The sequence below is a fragment of the Cygnus olor genome, chromosome 21 (genome assembly GCF_009769625.2).
Source record: "Cygnus olor isolate bCygOlo1 chromosome 21, bCygOlo1.pri.v2, whole genome shotgun sequence".
In the NCBI taxonomy this organism is placed as follows: domain Eukaryota; kingdom Metazoa; phylum Chordata; class Aves; order Anseriformes; family Anatidae; genus Cygnus; species Cygnus olor.
The window spans coordinates 5,676,481-5,693,080 of record NC_049189.1 but is presented as its reverse complement, the minus strand read 5'-3'; the positions used below and the strand labels follow the sequence as shown (position 1 = coordinate 5,693,080).

Sequence of the window (16,600 nt, the reverse complement as noted above, 5' to 3'; positions counted from 1 at the left end):
TCCAGAAAAAAAAAAAAAAAAAAAGAAAAAAAAAGGTACAACTGAATTGAGCATATCTAGCATTTTAAGAATATTCACGTCATCTCCTTTCTAATCATGTCAGTAATTTTTTAACCTGCTGGATAACTTCAATGAAATTTGGCTGAGGATGCACTAAGTTTTGCAAGGTTTTGTGGAAGTAGATGACTTGGATACAAGAGGAAAGACTCTAGCAATGCCCTCACTGAGGGAAAGGCTGCAGTGGGAAGTCAGTGACCTCAGACAAGAGAGAACCCATCCCATATGTCCAAAATGAAAGCAGGCTTCCCAGCTTCCATCCTCACAATGGGAAGTGGAAAGTGCTCACTGTTGCTGTTGACTTTTCAGTAAGGCTATTATATCATACAATTTAATTACAAGTCGGGAATAAAACCAACAACAAAGAAAAGGGTGAAGAGATTGTGCTTAAGAGCAATGTTCCAACCTGCATGTATTTTAATCTAAACGCATTCATTTCAGACTTGATGTGTTTTGATCTCAAACACAATGAAAGGGGCTTTCCAAACAGAGCCATATCAGTAACTGGAAGAAGCACCTCTGCTTTAAAACAAACCCACGCTACCATTCTCTAAATGTTGCCTGGATTTCCTAGAAAATAATCCTCTATGGCATTCAAAAAAAAAACCAAAAACAAACAAAGCAAAGCAAACAAACAAGCCCCATTTCTCTGTCCTTCTATCAGAGGACAACGTCAATCACAAAAAAAAAAAAAAGGAAAAGCCCCTTTGAGTATGCCATTATTATTTATAATGCTTAGTTGATTACAAGCATCTGTCTTCAGCATCTGAATCTCCTCTTGTTTTAGACGTTCAAGGTAGAAATGCTAAAGACAAGGCTGGTTGGCATTTTCTGTTAGCTAGTTTCATTTCCACACGAGGTATCTGATCTGTGTTGGTCATCCGTACTTGCTGTGGGGAGATGAGGTGGGAGGAAGCGGAGAAGGTCCCCTAGGTCAGTGGTTACTTAAATGTCACTTGATTCATGGAGCAAAAGAATGCAGAGAGGAAAATGCCACGAGGAAAAGTCTCCAACACATGCCCAAGACACTCCTTCAGCGGGTTCTGTTCATTTTGCTAACAGAGAAAGCCCAGTGAAGGAAGTGGTAATAGAATAACACAGAAATAGCTTTGCTACACACATGCTCAAACAATAGTACTACTGACATTTTCTAATTTTGAAGTGGTTTATTTTAGTCTTACACTGTACTTTTAGCATAATTCCCTGTGCTTTTAAATATATATCTAGCCGTGAAAAAACACCGAGAAGTATCATTTCTAAACAGTCAGACAGACAAAGGAGACCACTGAATTGAAGAGGACACATCAAAATAACCTTGTCTAAAATCTGTATTTCAGTGTCTGTCAGGGTTGCTATTTAGAGCAACACAATGTGCTGACGAAAATCACTCAAGTCTTGCTACTTAGCCAGATGAAACAAAATCAGACCCTAAAATTTCACCCGAAGTCTCAGCAGTGCCACAGGGAGTGTTCATTTGGATGCATGCTACATACCATAGCAGGTACAAGTAAAGGGTGAAATGCTTAATACTTTAAAAAAAAAACAAAAGAAAAATGAAGGTAAAACAAAGAAAACAAAGAAATAAAAAACAAAGAATCTCATGGCAAAAGGAAGGAAAGCAACCAGGCACAAAGAATGACTTTCTTGACACCTTTCTTGACGTATGTATGCATTTTAGCCATTGGAGAGCTTTCTTTGTGGTAAAGCGGCACTGTGGTAAAAACACAGTGCGAGCATCCAAGATCCCAAGAATTTTAGGCATTATAAGTGAAGCCAACATACTAAACTTCCCCAGAAGTCATTCAGTAGCCCGAAGAGGTCAGATGGAGGGGAGGGCAATGCTGGTACAACGTGATCTCATTGAGAAACATCACTTAGTAAGCAAGCAATTGGAGTTTGAGCTAGCTGTAGCTGACATCTGAACTTGTCTGAATGTGCTAAAAAAAAAACCCAAAACATTTATGTTGAGTACATTACACATTTGCAATATTCTATCCCCCTATGCCAATCTGGTATTGATCCTTATTTTATTGCACATACACTTCCCCTGTGTTTTGTATTAAATATTTATCAGTCCATTTAATTATGTCTCATTAATGAAACCACTCTGCAATATGTAAAGAATACATTGCAGGTGCTCCTGATAACGTGATCTGCAAAGTTACATGGATTTAGCCATTTACCTTGGTCTATTTTGATCAACAAAGATGGTATGGGAGCTGTTGTTATATACTTGTTGAAATGTAGCAGTGACTTAAAACAAGAGTTCCCAGCAGGAAAAACATGGCTGTAATGAGATGGGGTCATAATAAATTCCCAATGCATACGGGAAATCCCAAGTCATTTCAGTAATTGTAGCCTCAGCGGATGGACAGTCTCACAGCATTTCTGTTCTCTAGTAAAAGTAACAGAGAAAGAAATTAACATTCTTGCTTTATATAGAGTTTCACACACATGCAAACTAGCATCCTAAAAGAAAAGGAGAACACACAAGTTCTTGTTTGTTTGCAACTGGGGACTTTTGTCCCAATCAGCTGTGTTCTTGCAGAGCACAGGAAATTCCTTGTCAATTCACGTACAACCAACGGAAGGAGATGTGTCCTGGTCTTTGTTTCCAAGCAATAACGTAACTTTTTTTTTTTAATTACAGAATACAATGTCAAAAAGTACCTATGTGAAATGGCCAATTCCTGATGAGGAAAGCTCAGAAGTACTGTTGACAGTAATTGTTTTTGCTGACTCTGAGCTACAACACAGCAGTTGGAAGAGTTCTCCAGAAAGCAGTGAACCTAGCTGTACTGGGGGAAAAAAGTAATTTTCTCAGCTGATATTAGTTTTACTGCAAGAGGTCTCGCAATAGCCAAGATCTATAAACCCTAACATGCAAAGCCCATTGACTTCATTTATGTTTCCTAGTTTTCATTCCAGTCACTTCCACATGAACATATCCTCATTTTAAATAGTACAATATATGGCTGTGCTACGCTCTGGCCTTTAAGAAACAACGTCACTAAGTATCGTTATGCTTAAAATGTCAAATTTTCTGCATTTCTGCTAACACAGATTTGGACTCAGTGTTTACCTGCAAAATATCATACATCTGTAAGTTTATTCATAGAATCGTAAAATGGTTTGGGTCGGAAGGGATCTTAAAGATCACCTGGTTCCAATCCCCTGCCATGGGCAGGGACACCTCCCACTAGACCAGGTTGCCCAAAGCCCCATCCAACCTGGCCTCGAGCACTTCAGGGATGCATGGGGCATCCACAGCTTCTCTGGGCAACCTGGGCATTTACTTTTTGATTCAGTTGACTCATTCGGAACTTTGATTGAAACAAAAAAATAAGCAGCTAAAAATGTGTCACACAGATCATCTGAATAATAGTAACATGGCTTACTTTTCAATCAAATGTCTTTTACAAATGTCATTTATATAAAGTTGATGTGGTCACAAAAACTTATAACCCCATTTTTGTCCTCTCAACTAATTCTACTACTTTATACAGAGAGATAAAATAACTAATATAAGAAAAAAGAATCTATGTAAAATGTCTATCTTTTCTTTCTGGTGCACAGTAGCTTCAAAACTAAAGTGCATTTTGAGTCAGACTGAAACATGAGAAGAGCTGACAGAGAACTCAGTGCTCTCAGGAAAGACTTGGCTTCCATGAAAGAAACCAAAACCATATCACAGAATTACTATGTCCACAGGCTGGCTGAGAGAGAGAGACAACCTTAGAAAAAAGATCACATCATGTCTGTACTTTCAGTAATTCTGACTACAGCTACTGAAAGCTAGCAGTAGGTTTACATGTTGTCATTCTCCACAGAGAAAGCTCTTGACAGAGATGGTATTATTTGAATATCATTTGAATTACGCCCTTCCTCCCATACCTTGCAAGAAACGAAGAGGCTCAATGGTGAATTTTCCATGATCCAGACAGGACAGCCACTTGATTGTTACAGCTCTAAATAAAGCAGCAGGTAATAAGGATCAGACAGGTACTATCATGTGAATGCTGAAGCCTTTCAAAGACCTTTCATGTCCTTTCTTCATGCTTCCCTAGCACTGTTTTAATTTAATGCAAAAGTCTTCTCTGCTGCTTGTTTGTTGGAGTAATCATGCTGTTAACCAAAATGACACCCACCAGCAGTTGATTTGGGCCACTCTTCCCACACCCCCAGCCATGGCACTGATACAAATAAATCCACAAGCATCAGCTTTTGACTTTAGCTGTCTTAACTCGTATCAAGATCTTTCTCTGAAGTTCTATAAATCTCACACAAAGTGCAGGAAGGCTTCTATAAAGCCATCAGCTCCATGAAAGGACTGGTAAAAGGCAAGAAAATAAGCGTGTACTTGCCTTTAGTTAGCAAGTTTCTAAATGCATAGAATGTCTACCCACAAAGCTAATAACAAGTAGCCAGGCTGCAGTAAATTCCCACCTTTATTTCATAATAATTTAACCCACGTAAAAAGTCTACTTGAAATAGTTACAGTTATAGTCAAAGAAGCACACTCAAGGCTTACATTACTTGATATTGATTGCATGGTTATTCTTCAAGAGTCTGGTATTGAGCTTCATCTGGTACAAGATCTCATTTTTCAGCTACATACTAGCTGGTCAAATTCTGCAGTGTGAGAGCAGATCGCTGTCAAAGCAGACATTTGCCTCAATTTGAATTTTTGCTTTCCCCTGTTACAAGGCAACTCCTGTATCAGGAATGTACCTTTTGAGAAGCCATGAAAGCCTGCCAAAAACTGATCAGCCAAAAGCCTCAGAATACCCCCTATACCTCATGTTGGTGAACGTACTTGATTTTCAGTAGGGAGATCTGTAACAAATTCCTTCTCTAAGCATTCTTAAGCCTCTCACTGCTCCCAAAGTCGGCTGTAGCACATCATCTTATCATTGTATTCCCACCTGGGGTTTCGGAAGCAAAACTGGACTTTATAGTAATTTCTCCTCACAAGGATATGATCAGGAACTGAAACTAAGACGAAGACTGTCTCCTTTGCTTTCAGACAGAATCAATTGAAGGGAAGAAAAAAAGTTAGACTACAAGAAACTCACAACTGGGACTGGAGAGGAAGGAGACCAGCTCACTAGGTAGGAAGACAACTGATGAGGGAAGCTTGGACTGATTGGATACTGTGAACAAAAACTGTGTTAGAATGAGTGGATATGTGCAAAGAAATTTTAATGATAGCATTTCTTAACTTCTGAGCACCAGACTTAGCATTTTAATGGTGTTCTTTGTACTCCGGTCTAGGTGTTTTATTCAAGATTCCCTTGTTCATTAAAACAAACCCATCAGATCCAGTTTTCACTGTTTTAAGAAGATGCTACTCAACCATGAACAGAATCAAAACAGCAAGCATACTAAGGCACTCAACAATTTCCAGTCTGAAAACTTTTGGCAGAAGATGCTAAATAAAACTTCAGTGTAAAGTACTTAACACAGCGAGAGATCCAAGCATAGGACAGAACCAAAGTGAGAGGTAAAAGAGGCTTTTGCGGAGCCCTGTCATTTCACTAAAGTTCTACTTTCAGATATTTTGCATGTGTGAACTGACAGGCAGGTCTTCTGTAGCCAGGTTCATTTATTGCAGCAAAGCATTTAACCCGTGAAGTTCATCTGTAAGTCAGTGAACAGCTCCCAAATAAACTAGCTGTTTCAGAATGAAACACTATTCTGCCATTTACTGGAAATTACTTATGATCTTACTGTGCTCCCAATATCAACTGATTTTTTACTTTGGGAATAAATACACCCTTTCAGAAGATTACTGATATTATGAGCATCTTTCTTCCTTCTGATAACAAGAAGTTCTGCTCACATTTACACAAATACAAATCCAGACAAACTCTAGGGAATTCGACAGAGTAACTCTGGATCTATACTACTAGAAAGGAAAAGAATGTTACTCAGTACAAAATAATGAGGAGACAAGGCCCAACTTTTCCTTGTTAAATACTATTTGTGCAAGTTTTTATATTTGTTCACTCACGCAATTGTAATGTTATTGCTGCAACTGAAAAGCACTCTGTGTATACCTCTAGGAAGTAAAACAGGGAAACTGAAAAAGCACCAAAGCTTCCAATTGTATTTATCCTAATTCAAAATCAAAAATAAAATTGCTTGGGAAAGACTAGCCATGTGGTTAAACCACAGGAGTGGGAGTGATTAGTTCCCAGTTCCATCACAGACTTTCATGGTAACAGTTCCTTTCTTGGTAATCTGGTTCTCCTCATGTAAAAGCTGAGAGTTATAAAGTTTATCTATTAACAGAAACAAAAAAGAGTTTTCCTCTGCTGAAGCAAAGGAAAGAAATTAGGGAAATACTAAATAATTTTTGTGAAAGAAAAAATGAATAGGAAGATTTTCAGGATCACACTTTTTTTCCAGAGTGTTTCAAAGACCGACCATCTAAGCACTGAAATTCTGGGCTCTTATTTTCTTCTTCTTAGCAGCATGGTTTTGTTCTGCACAAACCACTGCAATACACCAGCAAAAGTGGAAAGCCACGTCCTTACATTTGGTCTGACATTACCCAGGAAATTTGTGAAATCGAGGGTTTTAACAGAGAAAAGAAGGGGCACAGTTTCTCTTATGTTTTCAGATTTGACACACACTGAGAACAAATTCTGGGCTGTGAAAACACAAGTTCTAAAAAGATGAAAGACCCAAAATCAAAGTTTACAAATCACTCAGAAAGCAAGCTCACGCCACATGCAAATGTTTCACCTGGGGGTTGTGGAGACATCTGGAGATGTCATTCCTTGACATGCTGATAACTACACAGAATGATTAATCAGCACTACACTCATTCAAGATTCAGTATTAATTCTTGTACTGACAGCAAGAAACACCTAATCCTGAAACATCACTAAAACTATCTCACAATAATCCAAGGGGAGGCAAACAAACAAAATAACACTGATGGCAGTCTAATGCTGCTGTCAAGAAACAGATGGAGCTACGTTTTAAAGGCTGAACTCCGCTTTTCTGTTAAAACAAGGAACAGATGCATTATTTACTGTGCCATATTTAATTAAGCAAAGCTGGATTTCCCAACTTATGAATCAGGGTTATATACAGTCAGAAAGAGGAACTGAACTTCCAGCTTTACCATCAAAGCAACTGGTGGTTATCACTCATGCCAAAGGAGAACTAATATAAAAGGGAACACACACCGGAGCCAGCCGTTAACAGAAGATATCGCTGCACAGACTGAGCAAACATGTTCCAAGTGCTATGAAGAGAAAAAAAAAATCCAGACCAAGACAAGAATGGCCTCACTGTGTCTATCCCAGCTTCTAGTAGAAGTGTGAGCAACACAGGAGCTTCCAGTTTTGCCAAATGCATACATTATTCTCCAAGCAAATTCTTCCACTGCTATCACACATTGAGTGGAGGATCCCTGCCTTCTGCCTAATGGATCTTTTATGCCTGTTGCAGGAGACATTTAGGAATAGATTTGCTACCTTTCTCTGGGCATAGTTGAGCTCTTCAAATCAGTTACAGATCCTTCCTTACCAACTGTGGTAGAGAATTCCTTCTTGTGAATTACTGTGCACCTCAGACATGTGGGGTTGCCCCTTTTCTTGTTCACCAACGTGTATGAAGACAAATCTCCTTAAATCTTGGCCAGAGGCCTCACAGAAGCACGACTGCCTCTAGGAATGGGAGACAAGCTATCCCAGAACCCTGTGCCTGCACAACAGAGTTTAGTATTTGCATTATTTTGTGGGTAAGGACATAATCCTGGAAGTACTGGTGCACCATTGGGAACTCTATTGCTTACCATATCGTATTGATCTGCAGATCTGTAAAGGTCTCCCCCCATCCCATATCTTACATTCCTGCTTTCCCAATCCAGCCCCCCTCTCCACACTGCCAGTATTTCACAACCTCTGCCTCCTACCACCCTTCCTACCACTCTGGCTTCCTACTGTATATCCCCACAGTCTCACCTCTGCTTAGCCTTCTCTCCAGAAATCCCTGGCCTCTCAACCTCCTGTTTTCCTAGCCCAGAATCCCAGCATCCCAAGCACACTACTCCCACCCTCCATTCTCCCCTTGAAGTGCAGATTCCAGCACTGGTTTCATCACAGCTCAGGCTGCTGCAGAGTCCATGATCCAAGTACAGAAGCTGCTTTAACACTGGATGAAATAAATATAATTTTTCAGCCTGCAAATAGATGTACTCCTTTACAATCACCCTCAGGTGCCATCTCAGCCACCCTCCTTCATGAAAGGGTATAATATTTTGGAATGAGGGCACTTACTGCAGGACAAAGTCACTGGACGAAACCTTCTTACTACATTATAATTCATTAATGTATTCACACCCGAACTACTCATAGCACATTTCAATTTATTTTTAAATTATTTTTTTTAATGAAAAGAATGTGACTAATTCTGTTTATTTTGCCCTACACATACAACCCAAAGCTAAGATGATCAGTCATGCTGTTCACTTTCCATTCCAACAGTCTCACATTGTTTTCATAAACTTGCAACATTCCTTCCTTGCTTAAAAAAGTCTAATCGCACATTTAATTTCTAAATTAAGTATTGAACATGTAAGTAAATAACACTGAACAGCAAGAAGCCAAAAACGTCATTGGTGTAAACCCAAGAACTTCTGTCATGTTAACTCCCAGAAATAAATTTAAACCAAAGCTTCTGAATGCAATTACTAGTAAAGATTTCACAGTAACTTACAGAATTCTTAAGGCAGGAAATTCTGTTTGAGGCTTATTGAAGACAAAATAAGACATCCATTTAATCATTTTTAGATAAGGAAAGTAAGATCATTTTATCAAGTTCAAAAAAATCGTATCACATCATACACTTTGTTTTGGTATAGTTTTTAAAACTCCACAAAGTTTTTTGGCTGATCTCCAAAAAACTTGCAAAAACAGAGGTAAGCATAATTTGAAAACATCTTAAGGCATTTTCTGGCTGAGTAATAAAATCTTTTATTTTAATGTCATTTTTCAGGTTTATTTCTCTGGTGTAATACACCCTCCTACAGCTAGAGACATTGAACTGAAAATTGACTGGATTTTTTTTTGTTTTAACTAAATTGTTGAGTAACTCAAGTCTAAGGCACTAGCAAATTGTGTGTCATGTTTCAAGTGTTTGGAAATAAGCATATTTGTATGCATCCCACTGAACCTGGCCATTCATAGACTAATTCCTTGCCCTTGCATTCAAAGCTAAACTTACATTTCTGGTTTACTTAATCGAGGCGGCAGGTTGCATATCTGTTGCTGTGCCTCTCCTAGTTTTCCTGTTCTCAACTCTTTATGCAGCCCCAGGGAGGAAAGCTCATGCATCTGCTTAGAAGTAGCTGCAAAATTCACAAAAAGAAAAGTGAAAAGACATATATGAGGGTTATGAGGGTTGGTACATTGAGGTATGTGTATTGGTTGCTGACAGAGACACGGGACTATGAAAATTAGAAAAAAATCTCTTGTTCAAGATTTATTTTTAACCAAATTAACTTGTCCACTCCCCACCTCAACCCCCTCCCCAAGGCAAACAAGTCAGTGGTTCACAGTTGAGGTAGTACTATTTAAATCTGGAGCTGCTCTGTAGTGTCCAGGTTTGGTTTGCTCCCTCTGCTGAGAAGCCTTGCTAAATCTGAAGAGTGTTGAACGGGTCAGGTTTAGAAGCTGGTCAGTTCTGGTTCCTCCTGACACTCTGGACACCAAGTTCTGGAATCCAAATGAAGACATCATTAATCAAAGAATGCCACAGCGACTGTTCCCATTTTGCTGAAGACCGGGGAGCTGAACAGACTTCTGCCTATGTGCTGCTGTTATCCAGTTCTGTTTTTTTTTTTCTTCCAGACATTTTCTTTTGCTCAGCCATCAATAATTATCATACTCTTGAGAGAGATGGAATTGCAATCCCCACCTGTACGATTCACAACATCTCCATGGAGTGTTTAAAAGCTATTCTTACCACGCGAGGATGGTGAGAAGGCTTCTCTTCCAGTGAAGCTCGCAGATCCAAATTGCTGAGTGTGGAGTTACTGGAAGGGATGATATTTTCCCAGCCAACCAGGCAATGCTGTGAGAAGAGAGAGGAATGTTATATGACAGTACTTTCTAGATAAATACTCCACAGGAAGGCACTGGCAGGCTAATTAATTTCTGAAGAGTTTTAAATCACTAAAAGTAAAGAGAAGAAATCTTTTCTATGCAAAACTGCATAACTATCCCCTCTTCCATCTTTCTCTGGCTAGTTATTTCTAAACCAATCTCCTGCTTTGTGAACTCAAACACCTGACCCCTCTGAACTTGTCTCAACTGACTCATCCAGTGCCCCAAACCTCAAGCTAGGCTTCTTCCTACTTATTCTCTGGAGCTCTCTAGGGCAGGGCTGGGTCTGATTAGTAACACTGCCTGCAGCATTGCCTAGTGGCTGGTATACAGGACCAACTCTGCAAAAACAGTTTTAAATCCAACCTTGCCGCTATCGGTTATTCCTGATCTCTGTACCATGTGGATATTTCACAGAAGCTTGTCTTTTAGACTCTTCAATGTCTTTTAACAGAGACAGGTGCTCTTAGGTATGGTTCTTCTAGTTGAAAGTTTGATGCCTGAAATCGATCAGCTGAATTACGCCCCAGCAGCATACAGCTTCATATGGCTCTTTCTTTTCCTCAGCATAAAGCATTTGGAGACAAGTCATATACTTTATACCAGTCACATGAAGGCATGAACTCAGAAGCATGCGCAAATGACTTTTCTTGGTATGTCAGCAACCCAGATCAGAACTTCACTCACCACCACGCACGGTCCAGCAACCATTCAGCTCAGAAATTTCAGCACAAACTATGAGAGGGAGGGGAGAGTCCTAAATTCTTTCCTTCTTGTACAGCAACAATGCTCAATCTGGGCTGTGCAATCAGTACCAGAAAGACAACAGTGACTTACCGAGGGTAACGCTAGACTGTCTGCTGGTTCAAAGCTATTCCTGCGATGAGCTTTGTATTTGTAGGCAGGCAGAAGAGTAGACCTAGGAATGCTGACCCTGCAACCACACACAGGAAGTAATTGCCTACACCTTCCACAACGCAGAGGAAATCTGCATGTTTTCTCCACTCAAAATCCAGAGTCAATCAAAAAACAAACGAAGGCAAGCAGTTTTGGATTAAGGCATTAGACACAACACCTACGTTCAGATATTGGACCAAATTCTGATAAAACATGCATTTCTCACCAGCTTTGTAACTATTTCTGCTTGTGGAAAAGATTTGTAGGGAGTTTTTAAGCAAGAGATTTTTCTCTGCCTCGAGAGCAGCATCCTTCTGTGGAGCTATTTTGATGCTCTTTTCTCCCTCACATGATCAGCTTTTTCTTCCCATCGTCTCCTTGAGTCCTGCATGTTACAAAGCAATGATGTTCATCTACCTGACATAGGTTGGCTCTTCCAGTGTCTCTGGGGGCTGGTGGGCACGTGGCATCTTACACACGGGACAGGCAGATTCTGAATCCACAGGGACAGTGAAGAGGCGCTGGTTTAATCGGTAACAGTAAACACCTGCCACGCAGAACAATGAACCATCACGGCATTTCTAGTTTGTCACAAGGTTCCTCAACACTTGCAATATAAAGCTGTCTTCTACCACAGTGCTACACGTGCATTCTATAGAAACAGAGCTGCTTTTCCTAAAATATCTTTTACATTTCCTGTCCCCAAATAAGTTCCTAAAAAGCAAAACCAAAACTCAACCCCCTCAAACAAAAAATAGAACTGTAATCAATTACAATAAGCCCTGACAAAATAAGATGACACTGATTGAGAGAGGATGCCTAGAAGTCTCTTCAGAGGAGGAAGTCAAGTCTGGATTAGAAATTACAGTGAAAAATAACATTTTTCACTGTCTTACATGATGTGGGGCTTAGTCAGAGCAACAAGAATGCTTAGTTGTTTGTTCAAAGAAATTGGATTAGGAAGAAACCTGATCTTACACTTATGAGAAATCTGATCTTACACTTATGGGAACTGGTTATCAAATCTTGTTCTTGTTCAGGAATTATGTAATCCAGAGCCTTGGGCCTAAAGAAACACACAAACACAACAGTTAGTGACAGGGGTGTAGGTCCTCTGAACAGCCCCCACCCTTTCCAAGCATACATTCCTAACTGGGAGGTAGAGACCCGCAGAGCCACCCTTACAATTTCCCACTGCAGTTAGACCATACTTATTACTCTAAAGGGATACATAGCTGCTTCAGCCCTTCCCCTTGTACCCACTTACTCCAGGTGCTGCTCATGGATACATGCTTCTTTGTTGGCCTGTCGGAACTCATGCAGCTCAGCAAAATATTGATCAGATTTTTCTGCTACTGAAGAGTCTGTATCTAGAAGCCCTGAAAATATGAAGCAAAGAAAAAAGTTCAAGGCTTTACTGAATTTGAGAAAGCACCAAAGCAAGCCTCGAGCAAAATGATCAAGTCAGCCAAAGGTCTGGAGCACCAAAGTGGATAATGAGAAGAGCACACCATCATGTCAAGTCAGAGGTTTCTGGTGTGATCTGGGTTCCTTGTCGCATTCATTCATTTTGGTTACTTGCTGTCTCCTCTGACCCCACTGAGCTTTACCATTTGCTGCCTGGATTCTCATACCGTTGCCACTTCACCATGACATGGAAGCACAGATCACCTCTGTCCTGGTGCAGCAACAGCTACTGACAAAACTACAGCTCCTCTGCTGAGACTGGCTCCATGGGCTTCACGTCTGTACTTCTGTCACATCAGAACTTAACGGAAGGATAACCTGTGTTTTAACTCTTGATATTACACATCACGCCAAGTGCTTTGCTTCAGGTTTAAGACTTACCTGCAATCCAGTCATAGCCCAGGAATGGACACACGGACCAGCTACTCATAGGCAAGGCATATTCTTCAGGCTCAGACTGAAAAGTCACATGAGCAGCTTCCTTCTGGGAAGAAAAACAATTCATGAAGACCTCTTACACATCTAGCAGGACATTCAAAGGCACAGCTTGGGAGGTAACTGGCAGGTATTTACATTAGACAGCTGTGGCTTAGTTTACGGCTGGATCTATAGCTCTACTAGTAATTTGCTCAGAGTAAGCAGTATTCTCCTGACCCTTCCCTGCATCCTTCTACTGACTTAAGAAAAGGAGCAAGGCATTGGTTTCACCATTTACCTTCCACTCTTTGGATTGAGATGTCAGCAGGATTGATTTAGGGGTTATGGGCTCATTGCTGGTCTCTTCACTTTGTTTTTTGTTCAGTGATAGGTCCAAGTGAGCCTTAGGTTGTTTTTTCTCATTGAGACCATGTGGAAGAGTGGACTGGTTTTTGTTCTCTCCATGTCCCAGAAGGAAAGTTTCGTTCTCTGCACTTTCTTGATCCTGGCCATACCTATCCACTCTGCAGGTTTCTCTACCACATGCAACGATTGCAGACGCAGGCATAACATTCTTCTCTTTATCAGAAGAGCTGGAATCCAAACCTACTAATTCCTGCACCTTCATTTGTTGCTGCACCCCTCTGTCATTTCTGCTGCGTTTGAGTGAGGAACAGAGGGCTGCTCTGGCTGCATAAGCTCTGGGTTCCACAGACACCAACGTTGCAGGATCATGTTGAGTAGACACAGCATCAACTTGATTTTCCTTCTGTAAGGACATCACATGGCATCAGATTACAAACACTTTTTATGAGGACAGCATACTCGACGAGAAAAATCAATTTCTCAATCCAGTCTGCTCATGCCTTTAAATTCTCGAGGGGAAAACAGTCTTAATATCATTCATGGGACCTCTATCAAGTGTTTGAAGAAGGTAAGAAAGGGATCGCTTACAGCTGGCTTACAGCTAAATGCAGCTTCTTCCTGAGCTGAGAAGCTGCTAAACTTTCAGCCTTCATGCTTAGAAGAAACTAAAGGTTTATGTTCCATGATGATCCTTCTTATCTTACATTAAGAAACCTACATTTATTAGGCAGCAGCTGATGTTTGAAGCCTTTGCAATGAGAACATATTTGAGACCACAGCATAAACAAAAACCGAAAGTCTAGCTACTTTTCTAACAAGCTCTATATTCCATGTTCCACCAGCTGTTCCATGTTCACACTGCTCTATAAGCAGAGCTACTGCCTACCATACGAGGCCCATTTGCTTCCCAGCACTTTTAGCACAGACCCAACACATACCCCTCTCTTGGGCGAGGGGACAGATCTTTTCGTAGTTGCTACATTAGGAAGAGATGCTGGAATAAGTGGCTTGCTGGGAAGACTTTTTCTGATCTCTTCCTGCTTCGTTCTTAGCTTTTGTAGAAGGTCCTTGTTGGCCTGACGCAGCCTACTCAGGTGCTCTAACTCCATCCTATGGATGTGTTTTCCTGTAAAGCCAGAGAAGGGTGAACCACATGAATGAAAGCATTAAGCAAAGAATCAGGCACAGGAAAAAAAAAGTCAACAGATAATTGTGCTTTCAGAAGACTTTTCACAAAAATCACTTACAGGTGTTGGAATACTAGGAGTTTGCTCCTGAGAAATTAGCCAATGTTCAAAGATAAGTCTCAAAACTCTTTACGCTAAGAACAAGCATCACTGCATACCTCTCCGACCCTTGTGTGTAATGTCAAGTATTTTCTACCCAAAAACTAGTAGCTGACTGAATAGAGACAGGAAATTCTTATAGGGGAAACAGTAAACATGAAAAAGTCACTTCAAAAAGCCAAATGAGAGATATCTGATTCAGAGGCTGATATTTAGGACAACCGTATATAATTCTGCTTTCATCTTCTTCTTAAGCATCAAAATTCATATGAACGTGCAGTTAGTACCACAACAACTTCACCATATGAATACAAATATGAATTTATTTACTACAGCCAAAAGAAATATTAAATCAAGTGTTTTCCACACTCCTCAGGCAGGAAGACTTCAAAAGGCTCAGTGATGACTCAGTACTAGGGCTCTGACAATCCCAGTCCCACACACTAATCACTAAGGGTTATTGCCTTTTTATTAGAAGAGAGGTAAAAAAACGACTTTAAAACAAAACAAACAGAACTTATTTTGGTTGTTCTGTCATGCTGTTCAAGATGCTTACAACATCACAAAGTCCTCTAAATTTGCAGAAAGTGTTTTACTAAAAAAAAAAGAGACAGGGTCTTTGTCTAACATAATTGATTAAGTTCTAAATTAGAACCATATGCTTCTCTATGACCTTCTCTACGACCAAAAGATCCCTAAGTCCTTCTCTAAAAGCTCATCTGATTTGTTTTTGCATCTGCTACCTTGGCAACTGGACGTAAGGAATCAAACACATATACTGTACAATGGCACTGGGAGGAGCGAAGAGCAGTGCTACCAACCAAACCCACCCACAACACATCTCTTAGTTACAAGAAGGGTGCACAACTGGACATAAAATAGAAATATCAGTCTCGAGGCACTAAATTTATTTGAGCGCGTTTAAACAACACAGTTCTCACCGCATTCACAGGACAAAGCTAATGGCACCCTCTCATCATTGCTCACCAGAAATCGAATACTCAGAAATTAACATTAGTCAAGGGACTTTCTGGGCGGGTTTTACCAGACGAGATCCACTCTTAGCATAATCGACAAGAAGCTCATGTTAGCTTTTTATGCTCTACCCCAAGGGTTCGAGCTTATGAAACTGCCTGAGCGAGATTCCTTTGCGAAAGGGAGCTCAGTTTGGCTAGGTAAAACATAAACAGTTCCCTCAGGAACTAAGCAGCCGCATCTTGGAGACGTCCAACACCTCTGCAGAGCTTCCCAGGCCAGCTCCTGAGCAGGCTCGGCTCTCCCATACCCACCAGGAGCGGGGGAGACAGCCCCGGGCGTTACAAAATTCCCCTCCCGCCTCACAGAGGCGAGGCGGGCAGCCGAAGAGCCGGTAACCTCTCCCTGCACAGCACGCCCGCCTCGGGGGCCCTCCCGCTGCCCCCCCCAGCTCCGCCTTTCGGGGCCCACCTGTGCCGCCTCTCGGGGCGATCCCTCGGGGCGATCCCGCGGCCGGGGGATCCCCGGGCCCGGCTCCAGCCGCCACCGGGCTTCCCCCGGGCAGTCCCGGCCCGGCCCTTCCCGCGGCCACCACACGGGGCCGGGCCCGCGCCGCCGCTCCCGGCATGCGCGGGGAGCTGGGCCCCGCCCCGGCCCCGCCGCGCCGAAGAGGGCCCAGAGGGAGCTCCCTGGGCACGGGGAGCCTCGTCCTATCCCGGGGCTGCTGCACAGAGCGGCCCCGGGACAGGGGGAGGCGGCCCCCAGCCCTGCTCCTCTCGGATTCACGGGCTCAGTGCCTGGGCAGCCCAACTACCCCAAGTCCCAGGGAAGCTAGGAGGCAAAGCCTAGCACGGGAAGTGCTTTTTCAGTCCTAGCATAAGCTAGGAGCTGAGAATACTCACTCCGCACAACCCTTTCACTCTATTAATGCAGTAGTTGCTGGCCATTACATCCTACGATATTCTCAAGAACTTGAGATTCAGTTTCGACACTTTCATATAACTTAGGAATCTC

The 16,600-nt window shown here is 41.6% G+C and overlaps 2 protein-coding genes across 5 annotated transcripts in view; both read right to left on the bottom strand.

Moving 5' to 3' along the window:
- TNFRSF8 (TNF receptor superfamily member 8) overlaps positions 1-9,367 on the bottom strand; it is a 29,730-nt gene extending 20,363 nt beyond the window's left edge. For all 4 annotated transcript variants that reach the window (XM_040533900.1, XM_040533904.1, XM_040533903.1 and 1 more), the window contains exon 1: positions 9,298-9,367. The gene's annotated coding sequence lies outside the window, so the exon portion shown is untranslated. The remainder of the gene's footprint in view (positions 1-9,297) is intronic.
- Positions 9,368-9,532: 165 nt separating this feature from the next.
- LOC121058393 (migration and invasion inhibitory protein) lies at positions 9,533-16,229 on the bottom strand. The gene is given in 11 exon segments (XM_040533899.1): positions 9,533-9,695; positions 9,697-9,788; positions 10,039-10,146; positions 11,016-11,112; positions 11,493-11,622; positions 12,077-12,141; positions 12,343-12,454; positions 12,924-13,026; positions 13,258-13,728; positions 14,264-14,451; positions 16,058-16,229. Coding segments are annotated over 11 exon segments (1,572 nt in total). The 5' UTR covers positions 16,215-16,229; the 3' UTR covers positions 9,533-9,646.
- Positions 16,230-16,600: the final 371 nt, after the last annotated feature.